Source organism: Delphinapterus leucas, chromosome 2 (genome assembly GCF_059928025.1).
Source record: "Delphinapterus leucas isolate spDelLeu-1000000601 "Yukka" chromosome 2, BTC_Dleu_Yukka2, whole genome shotgun sequence".
In the NCBI taxonomy this organism is placed as follows: Eukaryota; Metazoa; Chordata; class Mammalia; order Artiodactyla; family Monodontidae; genus Delphinapterus; species Delphinapterus leucas.
Window position 1 is genome coordinate 18,935,234 of NC_143130.1, and position 23,772 is coordinate 18,959,005.

Consider the following 23,772-nt stretch of genomic DNA (forward strand, 5'->3'; position numbering starts at 1 on the left):
ACACTAAAGTAAATTAATTTAATTCTGACAAAGGTACACTAAAGTAAATACGTTTTCTATATTTGTTTAACAGTTAGTGGAAGTGGGGGGAAAATTATTTTCAATTAATAAAAATTATATATAGTAATGAATGCAGATTTCTGCTGGCAGAGCAATCTGTGTTCTTCAGACATGTATGCACACACATCCATACAACTGCCAAAACACTTCCATTTTTCCATTCTTGTTCTGTCTCAGGTTTTTCCTTAATGAGTATCTGAACCCACAAAAAGGTTTAAGTTTAGATAATAAATCACTTGTTCCCAGCAAACACCATTACAGCATGCAGAATTCCAGGTGGCCATCGCTGCGCCTGCTAGGGCTGCAACAGCAAACTGTTCTTAACTTTTCCACTTAAGGGCACTGTCTCCTGCATTGGGAATAGGTTAAATGTACATCTCCCTTGATTATTCAGTAATGTTTCAAATCCCTGATAAGACTGGTGTCCTGGAAGTTCCTCATAATTAATCTTCACAATACAGGTAAACAATCAGAGTTTAATCCACCCAAGGTTTTTTACTCTGGCAGAGCAATGGTTTAAATCATTTGTGCTTGATTCCAAAGCCAGTGTTCTTTCTACTACTTGAAAATTCCATAAGAGGATGACAAATAATCCTAGCTTTTACCTAATTTAAGGGAAAGATGTAATTTACATTAAACAAAGTTTTAATTGTTAACAACTGTATTTTGAACATATTATTGTTAGAAGAGGTAACTATTAGGTGGATTAAATCTGAGTAGTCATTACTAAAACAAGCTCAGTAAAACCATTAAATCATGGATTCAGTTACATTGCAATGATTATTACAGTGTCTCTTTCAGTATAAGAGTTTTAAACTTATATTATCTTTGTCAACTACATTAGTAACACGGCTCGTACTGGGATGGTGATGGAAAGTAAAAACACTCAAGCCATTTTGCAAAAGGAACAATAGTATTTAATAGATTAACAGAAAATTTACACATGGTACATTTAAATTTGAACTTTTCTCTTTTGGGGGGTAAGTCTGCAAAAAACCTGAATGAATTTAAGATATGACCTGTGAAGCTGAATCGTAGTGTATCTATATTTAAAAGAATGATGTTGACAGAGAATATATCGAAGTATGTTACAATTATATTTATTAAGTGAAAGTAAGTTAGTTATTTTTTTAAAAGAATCCGGCTATTCTGGTAATGCTGCATATGTTTTAAGCAAATTATTTAAAAATGTAAACCATTACATTTTTTGTTAAAATTGAACAAGCTGTTAAAATTGCTACAATATATCTCACCTAAGCTCTCCAGTACTATTTTAAATACATATGTATTGTAGAAAAAGCACCAGAAGCAGTCAAGGCAGCAAAACTGTATTCATAGCAAAATAAGCCAAAACCCTCGTCCTTTTGTTTATTCCTCATTCCCGAAAGGAGTTATATTACTGAATGAAGGAATTTTCCAACTGCATTTTTGAGGTCACAGTTACAGCCTTAAATGATTGGCTTTTGCAGGCAATCAGGTACAGATAAATTACACTAAAATAAAACTGTATGATGTTTTTGTCATATTAACACCAAACTGAATGGTGGACTGAAATGAACAGATGAGAAAGAAAATCAAGCTTGAGGCTCACTCTTTCTCTAAAGTGGTCATGTTTCTAGTTTTACTAAAGCATTAATTTTCATAAAGTGCACTAACAAAATAAATACGTTGAAAAAAGCTTTGAAGATCTATGTACAACTCTGAGATTAAGATAAATTACTGATTATGTTCTTGATAGCCTTTTAATGCTGTGGAAGCTGTAACATACATGAAAAGCTCATTGACCTGGGTAAAATAATGATTTTTCCCCCCTTAGATCAATCTAGTATTAAGGCGTATGTAATTATGCTAGCTTATTCTATAAGGCAAGGTTAGATTAAAGGGAAAATTTATGTGCTATAGGCTAAATCCAGATACTGTCAGGTGCTGGGCATTATTCCTGGCTTCAAAATAAGATGTATCAGTTTCATTGTCTGGCTGGGGTATGAAAGGCATCGTTTGATGCTGTAGATTTTCCCAGTCCACATCACTGAAGAGAGGATGATGTTTCAACTCTTAGGAAAAATATCAAACAAAGCAATATTATGACACCATTACCAAAGTCCTATTTTACAGGAATTAAAGAGAGACTGTCTCACATGTAGCTTGCCCTGGTTTACTATGTCTGTTTCACAGACATTTTAAAAACATCTGTCTCTTTCTTCAACCACATACTTGCCAACAGCACATAGTGTCATTCTGTATGTCACTTGGCATATGACAGGTGCCTTAACAGAAGCTTATCTTTCTCACTGCCTGCATCTTCTCTCAGAATCCCTGACTCGATGAGAGAAGACAGCCTGGCCTACTTCCTGTTCCCCGACACGGCTTCCACACCACTAATCCTAATCTTCCATGATTAATGCCCCACTTCTCATTCCAATTCCTTGCCACCTGCTTTGATCTCTGTAATCCTCAGCATCGTCACCCTAGATTGCTTCAGCAGGAACCTCATCCTCCAGTCCCTTGCTCTCTTCCCTGTGCTCCATCCTTATCCTTCCTGGTAATTTCAACATACACACTGGTGATATTTCTGACACATGCTTTCTCTTCCTGGTTCTTTGATTTCTTTGATTTCACTGACTTGCACCTCTACAACACACCAGCCGCCCAGCAGTATGGCCACATCCAAGTCTACTGCTTCCACTTACAAAATCTCAAGTTTGCCTTCCTCTTTAACTACATTTTCCTTCTATCTAGTAAAATGAAATCTCTTTTGATCACACAGGTATTTAGTTGGGAGACATAGCCACCCCTCTCCTCAACTATTCACTTCATTAGGCAACAATAAAGACAGCAAAAAAATGATGTGTCAATTAAGGCAGTATGCAAACCAAAAAAGCAATCAAATTTAAGGAAAATATCAGAAGACGACTACACAGACAGGAAAGAATTGTTTGTCTGTATTGGGGGTAATGGGCTGGAAAATCAATATGTATATATGATGGATTTTCCATAAACTAAAAGACTGGTAGGAAAAGGATAAAAGAGCAAAAATAATTCACATTTAGAGAATTTATTTGTCTCAACGGTTCAAGCATGTGTTACTTTAGAGTTATTTGTAGTATTAACTCGAACTGGGATATCTGGATGTGATGTGATGCTTCGTGATCCTCTCATCATAACTATTTATTTAAACTGAATCCGCAAAAGAATTCTAATCTAGGTTAAGATTAACTAAATAAACAGTTGTTGAAACAACTGTTTCTTAACTGAAGAATACCCCTATCTGCTTCACTAGGTAAACTGTTCATTTAACTAATGAACAAAAATTTGAGGTCACTGGTAAGAATGTACTGAGCAAGTTACAGAGCATTATAGCCATTTTCTAAACAACGGTTTCCCAACTTTGTTACAGTTGACCTTTGGGACCAGATAATTCTTTGTAGTAGGGACTGTCCTGTGCACTGTAGGATGCTGAGCAGAATCCCTGGCCTCTACCTACTAGATGCCCCCAACTGTTGTGACAACCAAAAAATGTCTCCAGACAATGCCAAATGTCCTTTGCGGAGCAAAATCATCAGCAGTGGAGAAGGCTGTTCTAAAGCAATCTTTATTTTTATTATTTTAATTTTTTGTTTTATTATTATTATTTTTTGGCCGTACCTTGCAGGCAAAATAAAAATAAAATAAAAATAAAACTGTATGATGTTTTTGTCATATTAGTTCCTTAGTTCCCTGACCAGGGATCGAGCCTGTGTCCCCTGCAGTGGAAGCTTGGAGTCTTAACCACTGGACCACCAGGCAAGTCCCCTAAAGCAATTTTTAGAGCTTGGTTTTCAAATGTCTGCATTCTCACTTTACATAAGTTTTTGCTCAGATTCTACTCTTCAGGTCTCCCTGACCACCCCATCTAAAATATAAATCTCTTGCCTTCACTTTGTACCCTCTCACTTTGCTTTCTCTCTTCATGTACTTACCAATAGATGGTGTTATGTTATGACTGTTTGTTTACTTCCTGCCTTTCCACTAGAATGTAAGTTCTAGAACTTAAGCACAGGGGTGTGTCTGGTTCATCCCTAGGATACCTCCAGTGCCTGAAACGAAAACACTGCCTAGCACCTAGAAGTCACTCTATAGGATTTGTTAAATAAATAAACTGTTGACCTCATTGGAGGGAACACCTAGAAGCTGATGTGAATGACATATTACTAAAGTCCATTTAGTAATATACCCTACTTCACATGGAAATGCATTCTGAGACACAGTGCTTAGTTTTCTCTATATATACATTGTGACAAAAAGGATTTTAAGGCAGCTGCTAATGAGATTTACTGGAGTTTTGAAAATTGGGTTTTAAAATTAATTGGAGTTTCCTGCACTGGAAAGAACCTTTGAATGGGCCACAATGCACCAATTTTGTCTTCTTTGAGGCAACCTGGCTGTGAAGAATGCAACAGGGAGTCAAAGTCCATAAAAATATTTGATAATCAATAATGATACCAGGGACTTCCCTGGTGGCACAGTGATTAAGAATCCACCTGCCAATGCAAGGGACATGAGTTTGATCCCTGGTCCGGGAAGATCCCACATGCCACGGTGCAACTAACTCCGTGCACCACAACTATACTGAGCCTGTGCTCTAGAGCCCACGAACCACAACTGCTGAGCTAAATCAGTAGTCTGGCTCAACAAGTCAAGGGTAAAAGAGTTAACTAACACAAAACCTTACCTTTCATTCCAGCTCTCTTTGTATCATCAATGGTTAAGAGTATTTCTACAGCACTTTGAGCATTATCAGATAACTTTTCTTCACCTTCAGGCCAAGGGATATCTATAAATACAAACAAACTTGTTAATCATTGCTCAAGACAATAATACACAGAGATAAATGAGATAAATGAATCTATCTTAATAGGAGAAAAAGAATCACCTCTTTTCAGAATATTCTGGAATACTTGCTGGGGTGTTTCATCGTTGAAAGGGGGAATTCCTGTTAGAAACTCAAACAAGCAAACTCCAAGTGCCCACCAGTCTACTGCAGGACCTGGAATTTAAGAGGAAGCAGCTGAACTTGCAAGCATTTTCTATAAATGTTTGATCAACTAAAACATTAACTGTGGATATTTGGGCACAATGAAGACCCAAAGGCTCGTTTCCTTAAGGCTTTCTTCTGGCTTCCAAACATGCAAAGACCCAAATTACCTTCCTTTAGGCAATGTGGTAATTGCTTCCTTGGAAAATACTGGGCTCCATAAGATGATATGGAAAAACCCAAACGAAATTTTTGGCCAGCCCAACAGATGTTTAGATTAGCAATTAACATGGCTAGTTAAAAAAAAGTTTAAAAAGTTATTAATAACCTCTGATATTCTGGATACTTATTTGTGCTAAATCCTAAAACACAACCAAGGAATGCATTTAATCTAAAAATTATTCTCTAAAAGAGTATTTCAAATCAGGAAACAATAACATTCAGATGATTCTATAGCCCACTCGTTTCACAAAGGAATGAGATGAGGTAGTAATATTAATGCAAACTGGAGGATAACCTGCTAACTAGGGAAAGCCTTACCTACAGAGGGTTTTTTTGTTATGTTTTGTTTTTGCCACACACACCATGTGGGATCTTAGTTCCCCAACCCGGGATCAAACCCGTGCCCCCTGCAGTGGAAGCACAGAGTCTTAACCACTGGACTGTCAGGAAAGTCCCCTTACAGAAGGTTTTAATGTGGCTTTATTCCTTTTAAGAACATAGAGGGACAAATTAGTTTAACAAAAAATACTCATTCAAACTATTGCTTGAGGAGGTAATTAGAAGATAAGTCTTAATAAATGGGTAAAACTGATTTCTTTTTTAAAAAATTTTTATTGGTGTATAGTTGCTTTACAATATTGTGTTAGTTTATACTGTACAGCTAAGTAAATCAGCTATACATATACATATATCCCCTCTTTTTTGGATTTCCTTCTCATAGGCGTTCCCTGTGCTATACAGTAGGTTCTCATTAATTATCTACTTTATACATAGTATCAGTAGTGTATATATGTCAATCCTAATCTCCCAATTCATCCCACGCCCAGGTAAAACTGATTTCTAAATAAAATCTTCATTGGAAGCATCATTTGTATACAAAGACATTTTAGACAATTATTTTAAACATGACCTTATAATCTGGTTTATACGCTTGTTTAGATACATCTATGAACAAAATTTCCTAAGCAAAGGTTAATTTCAGTCCAAAAATGATTAACTTCAATATAAATTTAGAATTGAGACTCTAGTCTAGAACTAAATTTGCCTGAAAATTACTCTTTAAAATCAATTTCACAAGACAACCCTCAGAATGGGAGAAAATATTTGCAAATGAAGCAACTGACAAAGGATTAATCTCCAAAATTTACAAGCAGCTCATGCAGCTCAATATCAAAAAAACCAAACAACCCAATCCAAAAATGGGCAGAAGACCTAAACAGACATTTCTCCAAAGAAGATATACAGATTGCCACAGACACATGAAAGAATGCTCAACATCATTAATCATTAGAGAAATGCAAATCAAAACTACAATGAGGTATCACCTCACACCAGTCAGAATGGCCATCATCAAAAAATCTACAAACAATAAATGCTGGAGAGGGTGTGGAGAAAAGGGAACCCTCTTGCACAGTTGGTGGGAATGTAAATTGATACAGCCACTATAGAGAACAGTATGGAGGTTCCTTAAAAAACTAAAAATAGAACTACCTTATGACCCAGCAATCCCACTACTGGGCATATACCCTGAGAAAACCATAATTCAAAAGGAGTCATGCAGGGGGCTTCCCTGGTGGCACAGTGGCTGAGAGTCCGCCTGCCGATGCAGGGGATGCGGGTTTGTGCCCCGGTCCGGGAAGACCCCACATGCTGCGGAGCAGTGGGTCCGTGAGCCATGGCCGCTGAGCCTGTGCTCCGCAACAGGAGAGGCCACAACAGTGAGAGGCTCGCATACTGCAAAAAAAAAAAAAAAAAAGGAGTCATGTACCACAATGTTCATTGCAGTACTATTTACAATAGCCAGGAAATGGAAGCAACCTAAGTGTCCATCGACAGATGAATGGATAAAGAAGATGTGGCACATATATACAATGGAATATTACTCAGCTATAAAAAGAAACGAAATTGAGTTATTTGTAGTGAGGTGGATGGACCTAGAGTCTATCATACAGAGAGAAGTAAGTCAGAAAGAGAAAAACAAATACCGTATGCTAACACATATATATGGAATCTAAAAAGAAAGAAAATGGTTATGAAGAACCTAGGGTAGGGGCAGGACAGGAATAAAGACGCAGACCTACTAGGGAATGGACTTGAGGACACGGGGAGGGGGAAGGGTAAGCTGGGACAAAATGAGAGAGTGGCATGGACATATATACACTACCAAATATAAAATAGATAGCTAGTGGGAAGCAGCCCCATAGCACAGGGAGATGAGCTCGGTGCTTTGTGACCACCTGGAGGGGTGGGATAGGGAGGGTGGGAGGGAGACGCAAGAGGGAAGAGATATGGGGATATATGTGTATGTATAGCTGATTCACTTTTGTTATAAAGCAGAAACTAACACACCATTGTAAAGCAATAAAGATGTTAAAAAAAATCAATTTCACAAAATACCACCATTTCATTTTAAAACAAGTAGGAAAAAAAAAAACAAGTAGGAAAGCATCATGGAATATGCCATTAGAAAAAATAATCACATGCATTTAGAGTGCCTTTTCATCTGCAAGCCACATAATCCCATCTTCCCTAAGGAACACAAGGTACAAACAGTCTCTAGGCTTCTATTTCTATAGTAATCACTATAAAAACATACAAAACACCTCGGTTAGTAGGCTTTTAAGCAGCACTGAGAAAGAATTATTCCAACAGCTCAGATAATATAACCAAATAACAGAAAAGTAGGGGGAAATCAGGAAAAAATGTGCATTTTAATTTATTTTACTTAGGTTAGAAATTAGGACCCTTTTCCCAGCTCAGCCAAAAATGTACTCATGTCATGTCAAAACATACATGATTTCTCCATGGATATGTCATACATACCCATATAATTGAGTCAAAGTCTAATAAGATCATGTATTGTGATAAATCATATTATCAATTATAAAATAAATCAATTATAATATATATCATTAGCCAGAGATATAGAATAAAGTTGTTTTATACTACTGGCTTTCTAATTTAAAACCCACTTCTTTAATTTGTAAATTGATACGGTTAATTCCTTTCTATTTTCTAATAATAATAGAATTGAATGATTTAGAAAATTCAAGCCCTTTTGTAGCCACTAATATTAATATTTTTATCAAGCCTATTTCTTCAGTTGCAATAGAAAAAGCTATATCCACACTCTCTGCTACCTTTAAAAGTTATAAAAAAATGCCACATGCCTACACTTGTTTTCACAGAGAAGAGCAATTTCTCTGGATGTCTTCCTGCTCAGAAGACAGAAGACAGTTCATAAATGAGCTGAAATGAAAAAATATTTTATATGCAATGTGATCTAGTTAGACTTTGTTCAGTTAAATGTGCTTTGCCATGTTCCTTTATGGAGAAATTTACTCACCCAAAGTCAGAGATCCTGCATGTAAGAAAACAGGAGTTAGGTACATTGTCTTAAAGTTATGAGTTCATTCTCACATCATTCATTGAATTAGAAGCCAGGTATTGTGCCAGATATAAGAGATACAAAGATGAGGAAGACAGCTTTCCCCAAGGAGAAAACACCCTACTCTGGGAGAGACAATACAGGTAATTTTAAGAGAGCTGAAACAAACATATGCACAGGAAGCTGTGGAAACTCAGGCCAGGGTCCCTAAGTCCCCTTGGCTGAGGGGAAGACATGGAGGGCATCAGAGGTCTCAGTAGGATGTTTGGAATTAGAAAACTAAAGAGCCCAAGTGAGTGTTTCTGGGGCCTGGGATTCCAGGGAAGAAGTTAGAGAGCAGGGAATTGTTTTTTAAAATTATAAATTGCTGTCTATTATTTATTTTAAACACTATGTATCAAATTACTTTTATAGAAAATAAAAATTTTAGAATATTTCACTAGCTAGCTAAGATAACTAACTACATGTCCCACTAAAAGAGTGGCAAGATCTTGTCAAGTAAATCTTTACATTTGAGGTTTACTTTCATATTGTATCCTAAGTTGGAGAAAATGTAAATTATAATATAGGAAATGAGCTGGCAAATCTGTGACTTAGCAAAAAGGACAAAGTACCAAAACTAGTTAAGTGCCCAGAGGAACTTAGATGCTTTGGCGGATAAAGAAAGGGGAATATTAAACGTGTCTGCTTTCAACATTGTAGAGATTATTGACAAGGGTGAGTGAGGGCTGCCAAGGAGCTCTCCTGGAGGGCTATGCACAAGGAGAACTCAGACTCTAGATACAGCAGTGAATAATTAGTTCTCCATAATTGATCAAGGGATGCTTTATGGAAGAGGTGACATTTGAACTGATGAGCAGTGTGAAAATAAATGTGTCTAAGTAAAATGGGAAGATAAGGCCTATAAAGAGACTAACTGAGAGACGAGACTAGCATGAGAGCTCAGAGCCTCGAATCAGTGATCTGGCTTTCTTTTTGCAGGTAGGAAGGAGGCACCAAGCCAAACACCTCCTCTGTTTCAAGGAGAAGAGTAGCATGAACTCTATTATGCTTTAAAAGGGAAAGTCTGGTGGCAGTGATAGCAAAAAAGAGAATGAAGTTGAGGAGATCAAAGAGAAAGTTATTAAATGAAGGAAAGGGAAAGATGAGGTTCTTACATGGAATAGTGGCAGAGATGAAAAAGTGAGGAGACACACTGCAGAGATGTAATTCATCAGATTTAAATGCCTGAAGGTAGGGACAATGTTTGTGTCACCATGAAGATGGTGAACAGAGAGATGGAACAGAGGAAGAGCAAGCTAGAGGACAAGTCGAGCTCTGATACATAGCAACTGAATGACAGTAGAATACAGAATAGGCACTTTGGCCACGTGTCTGCTGCCTAGAGAAAGTCAGGATTAGAGACAGATTTTTTTTTGGCCTCGTGGCATGCGGGATCTTAGTGTAGGCCCAACTGTCTATTCCTGAACCCAAACTAAAATAGACCTGGGGAGACATTTAGAACAAAGACAGTAGAGGGGGTGGAAGGCGGGACTTCTCTGGATCATTGAGACTAAACCAGCAGGCCAAGAACAAATGGCTGCATGTCTTCTTTCCTATAATAAAGGGCCATATATGTGAGAAAAGAGTATTGCACAAGTTCATTTTCTTTTACCTTATGCAATCTAAGTACTAAAGAAATTTAAAACAATTTATCTCAGAAGAAAACATAGTGATACTTCAAAAACGCAAGATGTGCATGCCTTACCGTGGGCCCTGCCTAACAGCAGCTCTGGTGCGAGGTAGTCTGGAGTTCCCAGAATTCGCCCACCATCCACGGGGGCCGCCCCTCTTCTCACACTCTTTGGAGTTCGGTATGGAGTTCCTGACTTGACCTGATCTGGGGTCTGCTAATTTCAAAATAGTTTAAGACACAATAAATATCTTAATTCCTTTTACAGTGAACAGAAATGCTAAAACAAAAGAAAAGCTAGGCTGCTGGACATAAAAGATACACTCAAATACTTGATCAGTTTTGAAAATGGCCTTGTAACTAATTATAATTATGAAAAGTCCTATTGTAAAAAGCCCCAATTATAATAATGAAATTCAATAGCTTAGATAACACCAATTATTTCAGTAAGAGCTGGAAATGCAAGAAACAATGAAAAAAATCCACAGGAAAAAATTCTTGATAGGATGGATCAATACAAGCTTGAGAGCAGTCACAGAGGGAGGCTGTGGCTGACAAATGAGTGAATTACTAGGACAATGCATACAACAGAACTACACATAAATAACCTCTCGTGCTAACTGGCATTTATGGTTTTAAGGTATTTTGTTGTCTCACAAGGACTCTGTGGGACCAGCAGGACAGGTGTCATTATATTTTACAGACAAATGGCAGACAGAGGCTCTGAAGATAAGGACTTCTAAGTCACTCAGTAAGTTCTAAATAGAAAACTCAAGTCTTGTAACCCTACAGTCGAGGTTTACACTTTCTGTATTATGATGTCTCTCTGAAGGAAGGAGGCAAAAATGAAAATTTGGGTTTAAAAAGATAAAGGTTTAGGAAAAAAAAAAGATTTGAAATATCTATTTTTCAACTTTCTTCTGTAAAGGAAAGAGATCATCTAAATATGTCCTTAAAAGGCAGTAAGGTAGATGGACTTTAATTTTGTATCTCAGAGTTGCTGTGATCAAGTGAAAATATGTGATTGTAAATATGTAAACGTGATATGTAAATATGTGAAAGCATACAGAACAGTACAAATGAAGGAGGCATTGCAGTTAAGAATGATAAACACTGCTACCTGCTTTACCTTTCTGTACTAAAACCTCCAAGGAGCCATAGATTTCCAACAAGCAAAACAAAACTATATGATTAATATTATATAGTCTAGCTGACAGGCAAGTGTCTGGCCTTAATAGTTTATTTTTCTAAAATCTAAAGGACAGAACATTAGCAAGTGATCACACACCTGATATGGCATGTAGGATCTTTCTTTTTGAGTAGGGGTTATAGCCATGGGATATGAACCACTACAGGCACATGAAATATCCATCATATCTAAAGAAGTAATGCTCATTTTGGATGGTTCTGAGCTATTGGATGCATTAATATGACTGTTAAAACTCCGAAAAGCCACAGCATTTCTTTTAGAGGTTAATGTTTTCAACGCCTCCAAAGAAGGAGCTAACATTTTTCGGTTGCTGTCCTGGACGGCAGGACTCTCATCACCTCTCGGCAAGGTGCTTTCTTGGCAGCTGGGGGATGCAGAAAGTAGGTCTTCAGTATTTGATTCTTCCAAAGAGGATTCTTTGATGCTTTTATCTGGATCTAAGGACTGCCTTCCTAATGGACTTTCCATGATGGAAATTCCAGGAAAAGATGAATCAGAGTCCATGCAAATACTTTTAGGAGTTCTATCATCATCGGAACACAGGAAACTAGAACTTAAGTAGTCTTTCTTACTACTCTTGTCACAGTCGTCATCCAGTTCACACATAAGGTTTTTTGCTATCATTGGGACAGGTGATTTTTCTGGGGTTTGTTGCTTATCAGTGAAAGAATTGCCCATGTTCTCCTTATTAGCACCGTCATTTTGCTGATCTCTGAATACCGACAGCTGAAGGTCCTGGACTTCAGCTGTTAAGCCTGTCCTTTGATTGACATAACCATCTCTCATTTCATTACTAGTCTTATACTTGATACAATTTTTTTTATTCTGTATAATTTCCTGACAAGGACTGGAGTCAACTAACTCAAAACTTCTTTTACAACTTCTTTTCCCAAGGTGTTCTTCAGTCACCCCACTGGAATCCACAGCACATTGATGTGACTGATGGTAACCAGACTGGCTTGTGTCAGCAGCCAGATGAATATTATTTACATCCAGTTCTCTTGCTTCCCAAGAAACTTCCCCAGAAGAACATTTTTCAGCAAGGTTTCCACACGAGTTTCCAGTGGCAGGATCGGCACTGCTGTTATGAATGGGAGAAACGGCTAACTCACGATCCCTTTTATTGAAACTTTTGGTCTCCATGGCATTTGTAGATTTTGTACCTAAAGGCTTTTCGACTGTATTCCAACTCATCATTGTAGAGCCCACTGCGTTGTCACTTTCCTAAGAGGGAGGAAAAAACGGTTAAAAAAATTATGTAAAGCTGAGAATCTTTAACCTTTTAAACCTCTGCCCACTTAAGTGGGATAACTGACCCCATAAGCTACGATGGGTAGCTCTTTCCACATTCCTGTGAAAAAACAGAATGATAATGGAGAATTAGAAAGCAATATAAACAATTATAGTATACATTTATATACATTATTTTGAGTGAAACACTGGTATAAAATTTAAACCAACTATTCTATAATATGTATTTGATGGTGTATTACATGTTATTTAAATAGGACAAATTAATAGGAATATATTCAAGCAAAACTGAGGGTAAGGCTACATTACGTATATATCTGCTGTGCAAAAGGGATGATTGTTTTGTACTTCAGTCACAGGGCATGAAATACAGTTAATGGAAAATTACAGTCTAAAAATATTGTTAATGTAAACACGTATCACTTCATACAAGTATAATAAAACCAAGCTGACAAGATGAAGCTAAACTAACGGCAATTTGTAATTAAAAACCCAAAATAACAGGAGTTAATATCCATTGTCAACAATATAAACTGATGATGAGTTGATAACAAAGTGCTTTTCCTGAAGACTGTTTGAGTTCCAACTCTGCAGGTGCCCTTGTGTGATCAGAATTTTGGACATAATCTTGCAAACTGGCATATGGTAATCAGGATTTTTACAAGATTACTCAGTTAGAGTGAATCTTCAATAAACCCTAATAGTGCATATTTTTGATATGTGAAAAATCGAACTTTATTAACTTACTTAGTAATAGTAAGGAGCAGTTAGTCATGAACAAAAAGACAATTCCTAAAGTACAACTCACTGCTCTGGAAGCACAGAAAATGATGCATTTGGGGATTAGCAAGTTTATCAGTGGTCCCCTGTGGTCCATTGTCACTCCTCTGACCTAACTTGAGAGGCTCTACTGTAACCCAATCATTGCATTCCTTAGGGATGCAGCCGAGGGAGGAAGAAGGTTAAGCTATGTATAGTTTGAAATATTATATAACATGCTTTCTTGAATAGAAAAGAGGTAAAATAATAGAATGGAAATCTGGCTTTTCCTGAAGCATTTATTACCTAGAGGGCAATCAATGAGAGAAGGAAAAAAGATTGAGAAACCCTGCCTTAACTAAAAAATAATGTGACCTTACTCCTAAAATACACATATCCAACAATAATGAAGAAAATCATGCTACTGAGAATAAGGAGCAAATACAGTCCAATTTATTTTATCAAATGGAAGGTTTACTCTTTGTGTATTAACATTATTCTAAGCTAACATTATTTTGTCAGCATTCTATAAAGGAAACTTTATTATATTTTTAGTTCCCCTCAGCTTTAATAGCTTAAAAAAGCCCAAAACAGAATATATAAATTAAGTAAGATAACTTGCAGTAAATTTAGTCATTTGGTAAGCAATCTCCTTAGAATAGATACTTTCAAAGACACACCTACATTACCTTTGTGGTCTAAAAGTTATTTCTGATCCAAAAGAGTTACCATTCCATTAAATGAGAAACTGGCAGAAAACAGTAAAGAAGGAGGTAGTATAAGCTTAAAATAAGACAGGTTAAGAAAACGCAACAATCTAAGGTCTGTGTCAGGGTAGGGAATTAAAAAAAAGAAGTCCATCCAGATGCCTAGAAGCCAAACATTTACTATTAATATACTGCAAAAATAAAAAAATTGGAATCTCATATACTGAGCAAAACTAATTTCACATTTGAATGAGAAATATTTCAAGAGAATTTGACAGAATATATAGGAAAAATGAAGAATACCTTGACTGCCATTCATGTAACCATTTCATTTCCTTACAGAATTTGTATGAAATGGTACATAGCGTTTCTATCATTAATTTGACACACATAGTTGGTTTTGGGTAAGGTGAATGTCACTCTGACCTGGCAATCCTTTTCCCATCTGGGACTGCTGTGGCACTCGGATTCCACACTGGACATGAAGGTGTGGGATTGACTGCTGGTGCTGGATGTCGCCAGCCTTTTCCTAGACTGGAGAAGATGGGAAGTTAGACACTTCACAGGCATCCCGGGGTGGGAGGCAACGGTTTCAAGACCTGTGGGGAAGAGAAAACATTGAAGTTTATGTCACATCTTTCCTACTTTCCCGCTGATCCTGAATCTTTACAGATAATTAGAAAAAGTATTAAGCATTTCATATCAGAACTATTTCCATGTAAACATTATTTCATCCATAAGGATGGCTTTGGGTGGTTTTGGCATACAAGTACTGTTCTGAAAGTTAAAAAACAAAGCAAAACTCTCAATATTCATAAAGTAGAAATCAGGACAAGGGAGTGAACTTACATAATTAGGAGGAAATCCATTTTGAATAACCATTATCCAACTTGAAACTTTTCTTGATGAAGGACCATTATTGATGTGCTATATCCAGGTGTGCTAGGAGGCTGGAATGGGACTACGTTTACTCGATTCAATTTGTATTTAATTAAAACTGTGGCTTTATTTTAATGTTGAGGTTTACACGCTTACAAGTGTGGAATTATATACATCCATAGAGACTTTTTTACACTACTGGGTAAAACAAATAATAGTGATTTGTCTAGGAGTGAGCCAGTGCAAGAAAGCAGCACCATCTATATGATACAAGTTCCTGTATCTTATATACAAATAATGATGCTAAAAATTGTTGCTCTGGGACTTCCCTGGTGGCACAGTGGTTAAGAATCTGCCTGCCAATGCAGGGGACACGGGTTCGAGCCCTGGTCTGGGAAGATCCCACATGCCGCAGAGCAACTAAGCCTGTGCACCACAACTACTGAGCCCACGTGCCGCAACTACTGAAGCCCACATGCCTAGAGCCTGTGCTCTGCAGCAAGAGAAGCCACCGCAATGAGAAGCCCGCGCATCACAACGAAGAGTAGCCCCCACTCGCCGCAACTAGAGAAAGACCACACGCAGCAATGAAGACCCGATGCAGCCAAAAATAATAATAAATTTAAAAAAATAAAAAAATAAAAATTGTTGCTCCTAAACTTAAAATGAGACACAACAGATAATCATGCTTTTACTAAAGATCACAATACATGCATATAAAGATTTTATATGTATATAAAAAGATATGTATATCTTGTTTTCTCTTTCCTGAAAAGGGTGAACATGACTTTAATCCCAAGTAAATTCTTAGTTTACTATAGTTTTTTTAATCTAATAAACCTTAGAATTTTGAAACTGGAAGGAGATTTGAAAGTCCGTCTAAAACAACTTTCTTTTTGGCACATAAATCCTGTCAATGGGATTCCTGAGACTCACTGCTCACCTTTACTCACCTTGACATCTGAGTAAACTGCTCAGCTGCTTTTCCCCAGCAACATGGGAACTTGTATCTGATCTAATGCGTCTGCATACTGTATATTTGCTACTGAGCTCCTTCTGGATCACCAATACGATCAGACCATTCCCTGCTTTGAAACTTTTGGTGGCTCCCCTTTTTCTACAGCTTACATTCCAGGCTCTCTGTAACCACACTGATCCTTCCCCATGTACCTTCCCCATCTACCTGCTAAACTTCCTTTTTCTTTGCACGTGCTTCCCATTCTCAGATGTTGTCCTGTTGTCTAAAGATAGAAGATACTTCCATGTGTCCATGCCTTTGCTCATGCCTCTATCTGAAATGCCCTTTTCCAATATACTTGGAGCTATTAAGATCCTATTTCTCTTTTTAGGTCCTGCTTGGTTGTTCCTATATCTTTATTTAGAACCATTCTTGGTTTTTCCAGTTAGCAATGATCACTTTTTGTGTTGGATCACAGTATTCTTCCTATGGCATTTATTTTATAGGACTGTTATTATTATCCCTTTATAACTACAATCACCACAAAATTACAGGTTCTCCGGAGGCAAGGACCTCTCGTATTCATCTTCATATTCACTCATGTGACCAGCACAGTGCCTACCACATTCTGATCAGATTAAAAAATGGCTGAGGGAGATGCAATCATTTCCCTCAAGAACAAGGCTATAAATCACATCTGCATATCCTATATTTTAACAGTTTTCTGTTTTGTTTTTTTTTTTCCCAGCCACACCACACGGCTTGCAGGATCTTAATTCCCAGACCAGGGATTGAGCCCGGGCCACAGCAGTGAAAGTGCCGAGTCCTAACCAGGACCACCAGGGAACTCCCTAACAGTTTTCTGTTTATCAAAGTTATATATATATTTCAGCTATTTTGATGTTCACAGAAGTGTTTGAAGAAACAAGAGGAAAGGGTCAGTGGACAGAAAACTATATTTGCAGTCAGGAATTAATTGACCCACTTACTAGTATGTAACTGAAAGTTTTTAATATTAATTTTCTCATTTGTAAAAAGGAGGCAATTCTTTCTATCTGTCTACCCATTCATCCAAGATATGTACAGATTTGAGGACCAAATTATAAACAAGGTAAAATCTATGGAAAAAACAACACTAATTACCCTTCAAAGCATCATTATTCACATTCCCAAGATGATGAACATGCATGCAGACAACTAAATTGTCCACTGTTGATAAGTTATAGAGGGTGAGGTTAAGTGCTATACAAATGTCCCACTTGCCTCCTTTACTACTTGACTTTTGTCTTTTATTGTGTAATAATTAAAAACCATATCTTTACTTCAACTATTTTATTTCAGAATCTTTTGGAAATAATTTTATAAAGGAACAGAATAGTACAAGTACTACATCTTCTCCATATAAGACTTCCATAGACTCAGTATAGTAATATTCACCCAATGATCATTACAATGTTATAGCTAATTGAAGAATTAACTTGACATTTTATTCTGTTGATTTAAAGATCTGCAACAACCCCTGTCAGAAATGGCATTTACATGATAAAATAGAGAAATGCCACAGAGCGTCTGAATATTTGAATATTCCAAAATACTTTGTTCCTCAAAAGACACATTTAATAGAATAAACTACCTTTTCTTTTATACTCACATGATTTTAGTAGTTTGCTAGAATAAGGAGTAACGTCCTTTTGATCTATAGACATAGGACAAGTTAGTCCTTGAGAAAGCTGTGATGTTTCAGACACATGGGTTGAAAGAATATTTGCAGAGTCTTGACTATTTTCTGCAACTGGTGTGTGCTATTAAAAAGAGAAAAACAAATGCTATGATTTACCTTCACAAAAACACCACCTAAATGCATTGACTGTTATACACCTAAGTAGATAAAATGTTGAAGTAATTCAACATGCTTGATATTTTAATTCATTTAAATGGCAATCATGAAAGGGCATATTATATGAGTTTTTTCTTATCAAGTACTTACAAATCCCAAAGAGCTGATGAGAGATAATACTTGTCCGGGGGTTCTTGAATAATAATCTTGCCTAGGTTTGGCCATAGATGGTGTTGTAAGAATATCCATCATATTGATATCTATGTATGGAAAGAAAAGTATATGATATTCTTCAAAAACTTCAACTGTCATTGACTAAGTCAATACTTATTTGCTCTGAACTTTGCCTCACTTTCCACATTATTAACATTATCTGTAAAGTTGGCTTGTGCAAGACAAATAGAGCTAGGAAAGCCATCACGCCATACAGTAAACATGTACGACTAAGCAGACAGAGAAATACAAACACCATATGTTCCCTCTATATACAGAATATAAAAAACAAAACAAAACAAAAAACCAAGCTCAGGGATACAGAGAACTGATTGGTGGTTGCCAGAAGTGGGGGTACGGGGTGGGAGAAATGGATGAAGGGGGTCAAAAGGTAAAAATAAATTAATCAATTAAAAAAAGAGTGATATCTAACTGGCAAAAAAATAATTCTTGGTAATAAAGTATTAGAAAGGAGGTTGAAGGGACTTTCCTTGTGGCACAGTGGTTAAGAATCTGCCCACCCATTTTTCACAGAACTGGAACAAAAAATTTCACAATTTGTATGGAAAAACAAAAGACCCTAAATAGCCAAAGCAATCTTGAGAAAGAAAAATGGAACTGAAGGAATCAGGCTCCCTGAATTCAGACTATACTACAAAGCTACAGTAATCAAGACAGTATGGTACTGGCACAAAAACAGAAATATAGATCAATGGTACAGGATAGAAAGCCCAGAGATAAACCCACACACATATGGTCACCTTATCTTTGATAAAGGAGGCAAGACCAAACAATGGAGAAAAGACAGCCTCTTCAATAAGTGGTACTGGGAAAACTGGACAGCTACATGTAAAAGAATGAAATTAGAACACTCCCTAACACTATACAGAAAAATAAACTCAAAATGGATTAAAGAACTAAATGTAAGGCCAGACACTCTAAAACTCTTAGAGGAAAACATAGGCAGAACACTCTATGACATAAATCACAGCAAGATCCTTTTTGACCCACCTCCTACAGAAATGCAAATAAAAACGAAAATAAACAAATGGGACCTAATAAAACTTAAAAGCTTTTGCACAGCAAAGGAAACCATAAAAAAGACGAAAAGACAACCCTCAGGATGAGAAAAAATATTTGCAAACGAAGCAACTGACAAAGGATTACTCTCCAAAATGTACAAGCAGCTCATGCAGCTCAATATCAAAATAACAAACAACTCAATCCAAAAATGGGCAGAGGACCTAAATAGACATTTCTCCAAAGAAGAGAGACAGATTGCCAACAAACACATGAAAAGATGCTCAACATCACTAATCATTAGAGAAATGCAAAACAAAACTACAATGAGGGATCACCTCACACCGGTCAGAATGGCCATCATCAAAATATCTACAAACAATAAATGCTGGAGAGGGTGTGGAGAAAAGGGAACCCTCTTGTACTGTTGGTGGGAATGTGAATTGATACAGCCACTATAGAGAACAGTATGGAGGTTCCTTAAAAAACTAGAAATAGAACTACCATATGACCCAGCAATCCCACTACTGGGCATATACCCTGAGAAAACCATAATTCAAAAAGAGTCATGTACCACAATGTTCATTGCAGCTCTATTTACAATAGCCAGGACATGGAAGCAACCTAAGTGTCCATCGAAAGATGAATGGATAAAGAAGATGTGGCACATATATACAATGGAATATTACTCAGCCATAAAAAGAAACGAAATTGAGTTATTTGTAGTGAGGTAGATGGGTCTAGAGTCTGTCATACAGAGTGCAGTAGGTCAGAAAGAGAAAAACAAATACCATATGCTAACACATATATATGGAATCTAAAAAAAGAAAAAAAAAGGTTCTGATGAACCTAGGGGCAGGACAGGAATAAAGATGCAGACATAGAGAATGGGCTTGAGGACATGCAGAGGGGGAGGGGTAAGCTGGGACAAAGTGAGAGAGTAGCATAGGTATATATACACTACCAAATGTAAAATAGATAGCTAGTGGGAAGCAGCTGCATAGCACAGGGAGAGCAGCTCAGTGCTTTGTGACCACCTAGAGGGGTTGGATAGGGAGGGTGGAAGGGAGACTCAAGAGGGAGGGGATATGGGGATATATGTATACATATAGCTGATTCACTTTGTTATACAGCAGAAACTAACACAACATTGTCAAACAATTATACTCCAATAAAGATGTTAAAAAAAAAAAATCCACTTGCCAATGCAGGGGACATGGGTTCGAGCCCTGGTCTGGGAAGATCCCACATGCTGCGGAGCAACTAAGGCCGTGCACCGGAACTACTGAGCCTGTGCTCTAGAGCCTGCGAATCACAACTACTGAGCTCGTGTGCCACAACTACTGAAGCCTGAGCACCTAGAGCCCGTGTTCTGCAACGAGAAGCCACCACATGAGAAGCCTGCGCATCGCAACAAAGAGTATCCCCTGCTCCCTGCAACTAGAGAAAGCCTGCACGGAGCAATGAAGATCCAAGGCAGCCAAAAATAAATAAATAAATAAATAAATTTATTTACAAAAAAAAAAAGAAAGAAAAGGAGGTTGTAAAAAACGCTAAGAAAGGAATCAAAATATTAAGAATATAAAATAAATTTCAAAAACAGAATCTATTTAAGTAATTAATATAAATTGGGGGCCCCTCATGTGAGCTAACTATGTAAGTATAGGGCAAGATAGAAAATGATGCAGATTTCTATCAGGTTTCAATGTGTAACATTGTAAAATAGAACATTCAGCACTCACACGTAATATTGTACTATTTTCTTTTTTTTTTTTTTTTTTTACGGTACACGGGCCTCTCACTGTTGTGGCCTCTCCCGTTGCGGAGCACAGGCTCCGGACACGCAGGCTCAACGGCCGTGGCTCACAGGCCCAGCCGCTCCGCGGCATGTGGGATCTTCCCGGACCGGGGCACGAACCCGTGTCCCCTGCATCGGCAGGCGGACTCTCAACCATTGCGCCACCAGGGAAGCCCCTGTACTATTTTCTTTAGCTATCCAAAGTAGTAAGAGAAGTGTAATGCTTTGTATGTGGTGTAAGACTTTAAAAGGTAGGCTGAAAGTTTGAACTTAATGAATTTCATTTATACCTCATTTTGATGAAACAATAAAAATGACAATAAACTTCTTTAAAAATATTTTACAAATTAAACAAGTTAAAAAATATTATGGCAATGATTTCTTGGTTATGACTTTAAAAGCACAGGAAAAAGGCAAAAATAACAAATGGGACTATATCAAACTTCAAAACTTCTGCACATCAAAGGAAACAATCAACAGACTGAAAAGACAACCTACAGATTGGGAGAAAATATCTGTAAATTATTTATCTGTTAATGGGTTCATATACAGAATATAGAAACAACTGCAACTCAATAACAAAAAACCCCAAGTAATCTAATTAAATTGTGAACAAAAGTCTTGGATAGACACTTCTCTAAAGAAGATATACAAATGGCCAACATGCTTATGAAAAGATGTTCAACATTAGTAATCAATAGAAAAATGCAAATCAAAACTACAATGAAATATTACCTTACATGCATTAGGATGACCACTATCAAAAAACAGAAAATAAGAAGTGTTGGAAAGAATGTGGAGAAATTGGAACCCTTGTGCATTGCTGGTAAATTGTAAAATGTAAAACTGTGCAGCCACTATGAAAAACACAGTGGAGGTATCTCAAAAAATTAAAAATAGGGCTTCCCTGGTGGCGCAGTGGTTGAGAGGCTGCCTGCCGATACAGGGGACACGGGTTCGTGCCCCGGTCCGGGAAGATCCCACATGCCACGGAGCGGCTGGGCCCGTGAGCCATGGCCGCTGAGCCTGCGCGTCCGGAGCCTGCGCTCCGCAACAGGAGAGGCCACAACAGTGAGAGGCCTGCTTATGGCAAAAAAAAAAAAAATTAAAAATAGAATTTGATCTACATGACCCAGCAATTCCACTGCTGGGTATACACCCAAAAGAATTGAAAGCAGGGTGTTCAAGACTTATTTACATACTCATGTTCACTGCAGCATCATTCTCAATAGCGAAGAGGTAGAAGCAACCCAAATACCTATCGACAGGTGAATGGATAAAGAAAACACGGCACGCATATGTATATCAGTGTTTGTGTGTTTGTGTGTGTGTGTGTGTGTGTGTGTGTATAAAATTTGGCCTTAAGAAAGAAAGAAATCCTGTCACATGCTACAATATGGATGAACTTGAGGACACTATGCTAAGTGAAATACGTCAGTCACAAAAAGACAAATACTGTATGATTCAACTTATATGAGGTATCTAAAGTAATCAAACTCATAGTGAAAGTAGAACTGTGGCTGCCAGGGCTTTAGGGAGGGGAAAACGGAGTATTGAGTTTCAGTTTTACAAGATGAAAAAGTTGTAGAGATCTGTTGCACGACAATGTGACTAGAGTCAATATTACTAAAGTACACACTTAAAAATGGTTAAGATGGTAAATTTTACCTTGAGTTTTTTTTAATCACAATCCAAAAAAATAAAGGAAAAGAAAGAAACCAAATCAGAAAAACCTGTATGCTCCAAGATGTTTTTCATAGAATTATTTATATTAACCTAAATTCACAATGTTTGGGAGCCATCTTTAAGCTAAACCATGAGATATGAAAAAATAAAAATAAAAAGTATTAATATTATAATATAAAAATAATTTAAATTCATCAGCAATATCACCCTAATACAACATTTTTCTGGGACTTCCCTGGCGATCCAGTGGTTAAGACTCTGAGCTCCCAATGCAGGGGGCACGGGTTTGATCCCTGGTAGGGGACCTACAATCCTTCATGGCGCACAGCGCAGACGAAAAAAAAAAAAAAAGAAAAAGAAAAAAGGAAAAAAAAATACAAAATTTTTCTCATTTGTAATTTTTCCCAATATCTTTTCTGAAACTGAGGAGTTAGATTTGCCTTATTAAAAAATGTTTAGGGCTTCCCTGGTGGTGCAGTGGTTGAGAGTCCGCCTGCTGATGCAGGCGACACGGGTTCGTGCCCCGGTCTGGGAAGATCCCACATGCCATGGAGCGGCTAGGCCCGTGAGCCATGGCCGCTGAGCCTGCGCGTCTGGAGCCTGTGCTCCGCAACGGGACAGGCCACAACAGTAAATGTTTAGATTTTAGAAAAATAAGTGATTAATATACTGTTTAGTATGGAACATCCCTAGTGCATTTCGTCTACAATCTGTACTTATTATTACAGCTATGAAAAGTATGGGTAGTCACGTGAGTTAGGATTAATAAAAACTATAAATGGTCCACATCAACTCAGGTCACATTTTACCAAATATATGAAAAATCTTTAGGTCTTCAAAATGCTTCAAAATTTGTACTTGCAAATAAAGAACTGTAGCTCTCTATTTACTTTCAAATATTTATAATCCCACGGTTAATAATTTATAACCCAATATTTGGTTCTACTGCTCATTTATTTCCATCCTCTGCCATTTTAGTAGATAATACAACAAACTACCAAGTCAGGAAGCTGTCATTTCTCCATGTTTCTGTAATAAACTTAAGTAGTTTCTAGTTTCTCCCTGTTAGAAACAATGCAGCTACAAACAACTTTATTC

The 23,772-nt window shown here is 37.3% G+C and overlaps 1 protein-coding gene across 5 annotated transcripts in view; it reads right to left on the minus strand.

Annotated features, from left to right (window-relative positions):
* The window catches only part of MASTL (microtubule associated serine/threonine kinase like), a 34,343-nt gene continuing 10,571 nt past the window's right edge, over positions 1-23,772 (minus strand). For 2 of the 5 annotated variants that reach the window (XM_089903846.1, XM_089903843.1), the window contains 9 exons: positions 18,108-18,217; positions 17,772-17,922; positions 14,710-14,882; positions 11,645-12,790; positions 10,432-10,573; positions 8,643-8,657; positions 4,973-5,086; positions 4,772-4,873; positions 1-2,114 (listed from right to left, as the gene is read on the minus strand). In XM_089903846.1, coding sequence (XP_089759972.1) covers positions 1,957-2,114; positions 4,772-4,873; positions 4,973-5,086; positions 8,643-8,657; positions 10,432-10,573; positions 11,645-12,790; positions 14,710-14,882; positions 17,772-17,922; positions 18,108-18,217 — 2,111 coding nt within the window. In that variant the 3' untranslated portion in view covers positions 1-1,956. The remainder of the gene's footprint in view (positions 2,115-4,771; positions 4,874-4,972; positions 5,087-8,642; positions 8,658-10,431; positions 10,574-11,644; positions 12,791-14,709; positions 14,883-17,771; positions 17,923-18,107; positions 18,218-23,772) is intronic. The other 3 variants (XM_089903844.1, XM_022580346.2, XM_022580345.2) reach the window with 3 other exon arrangements.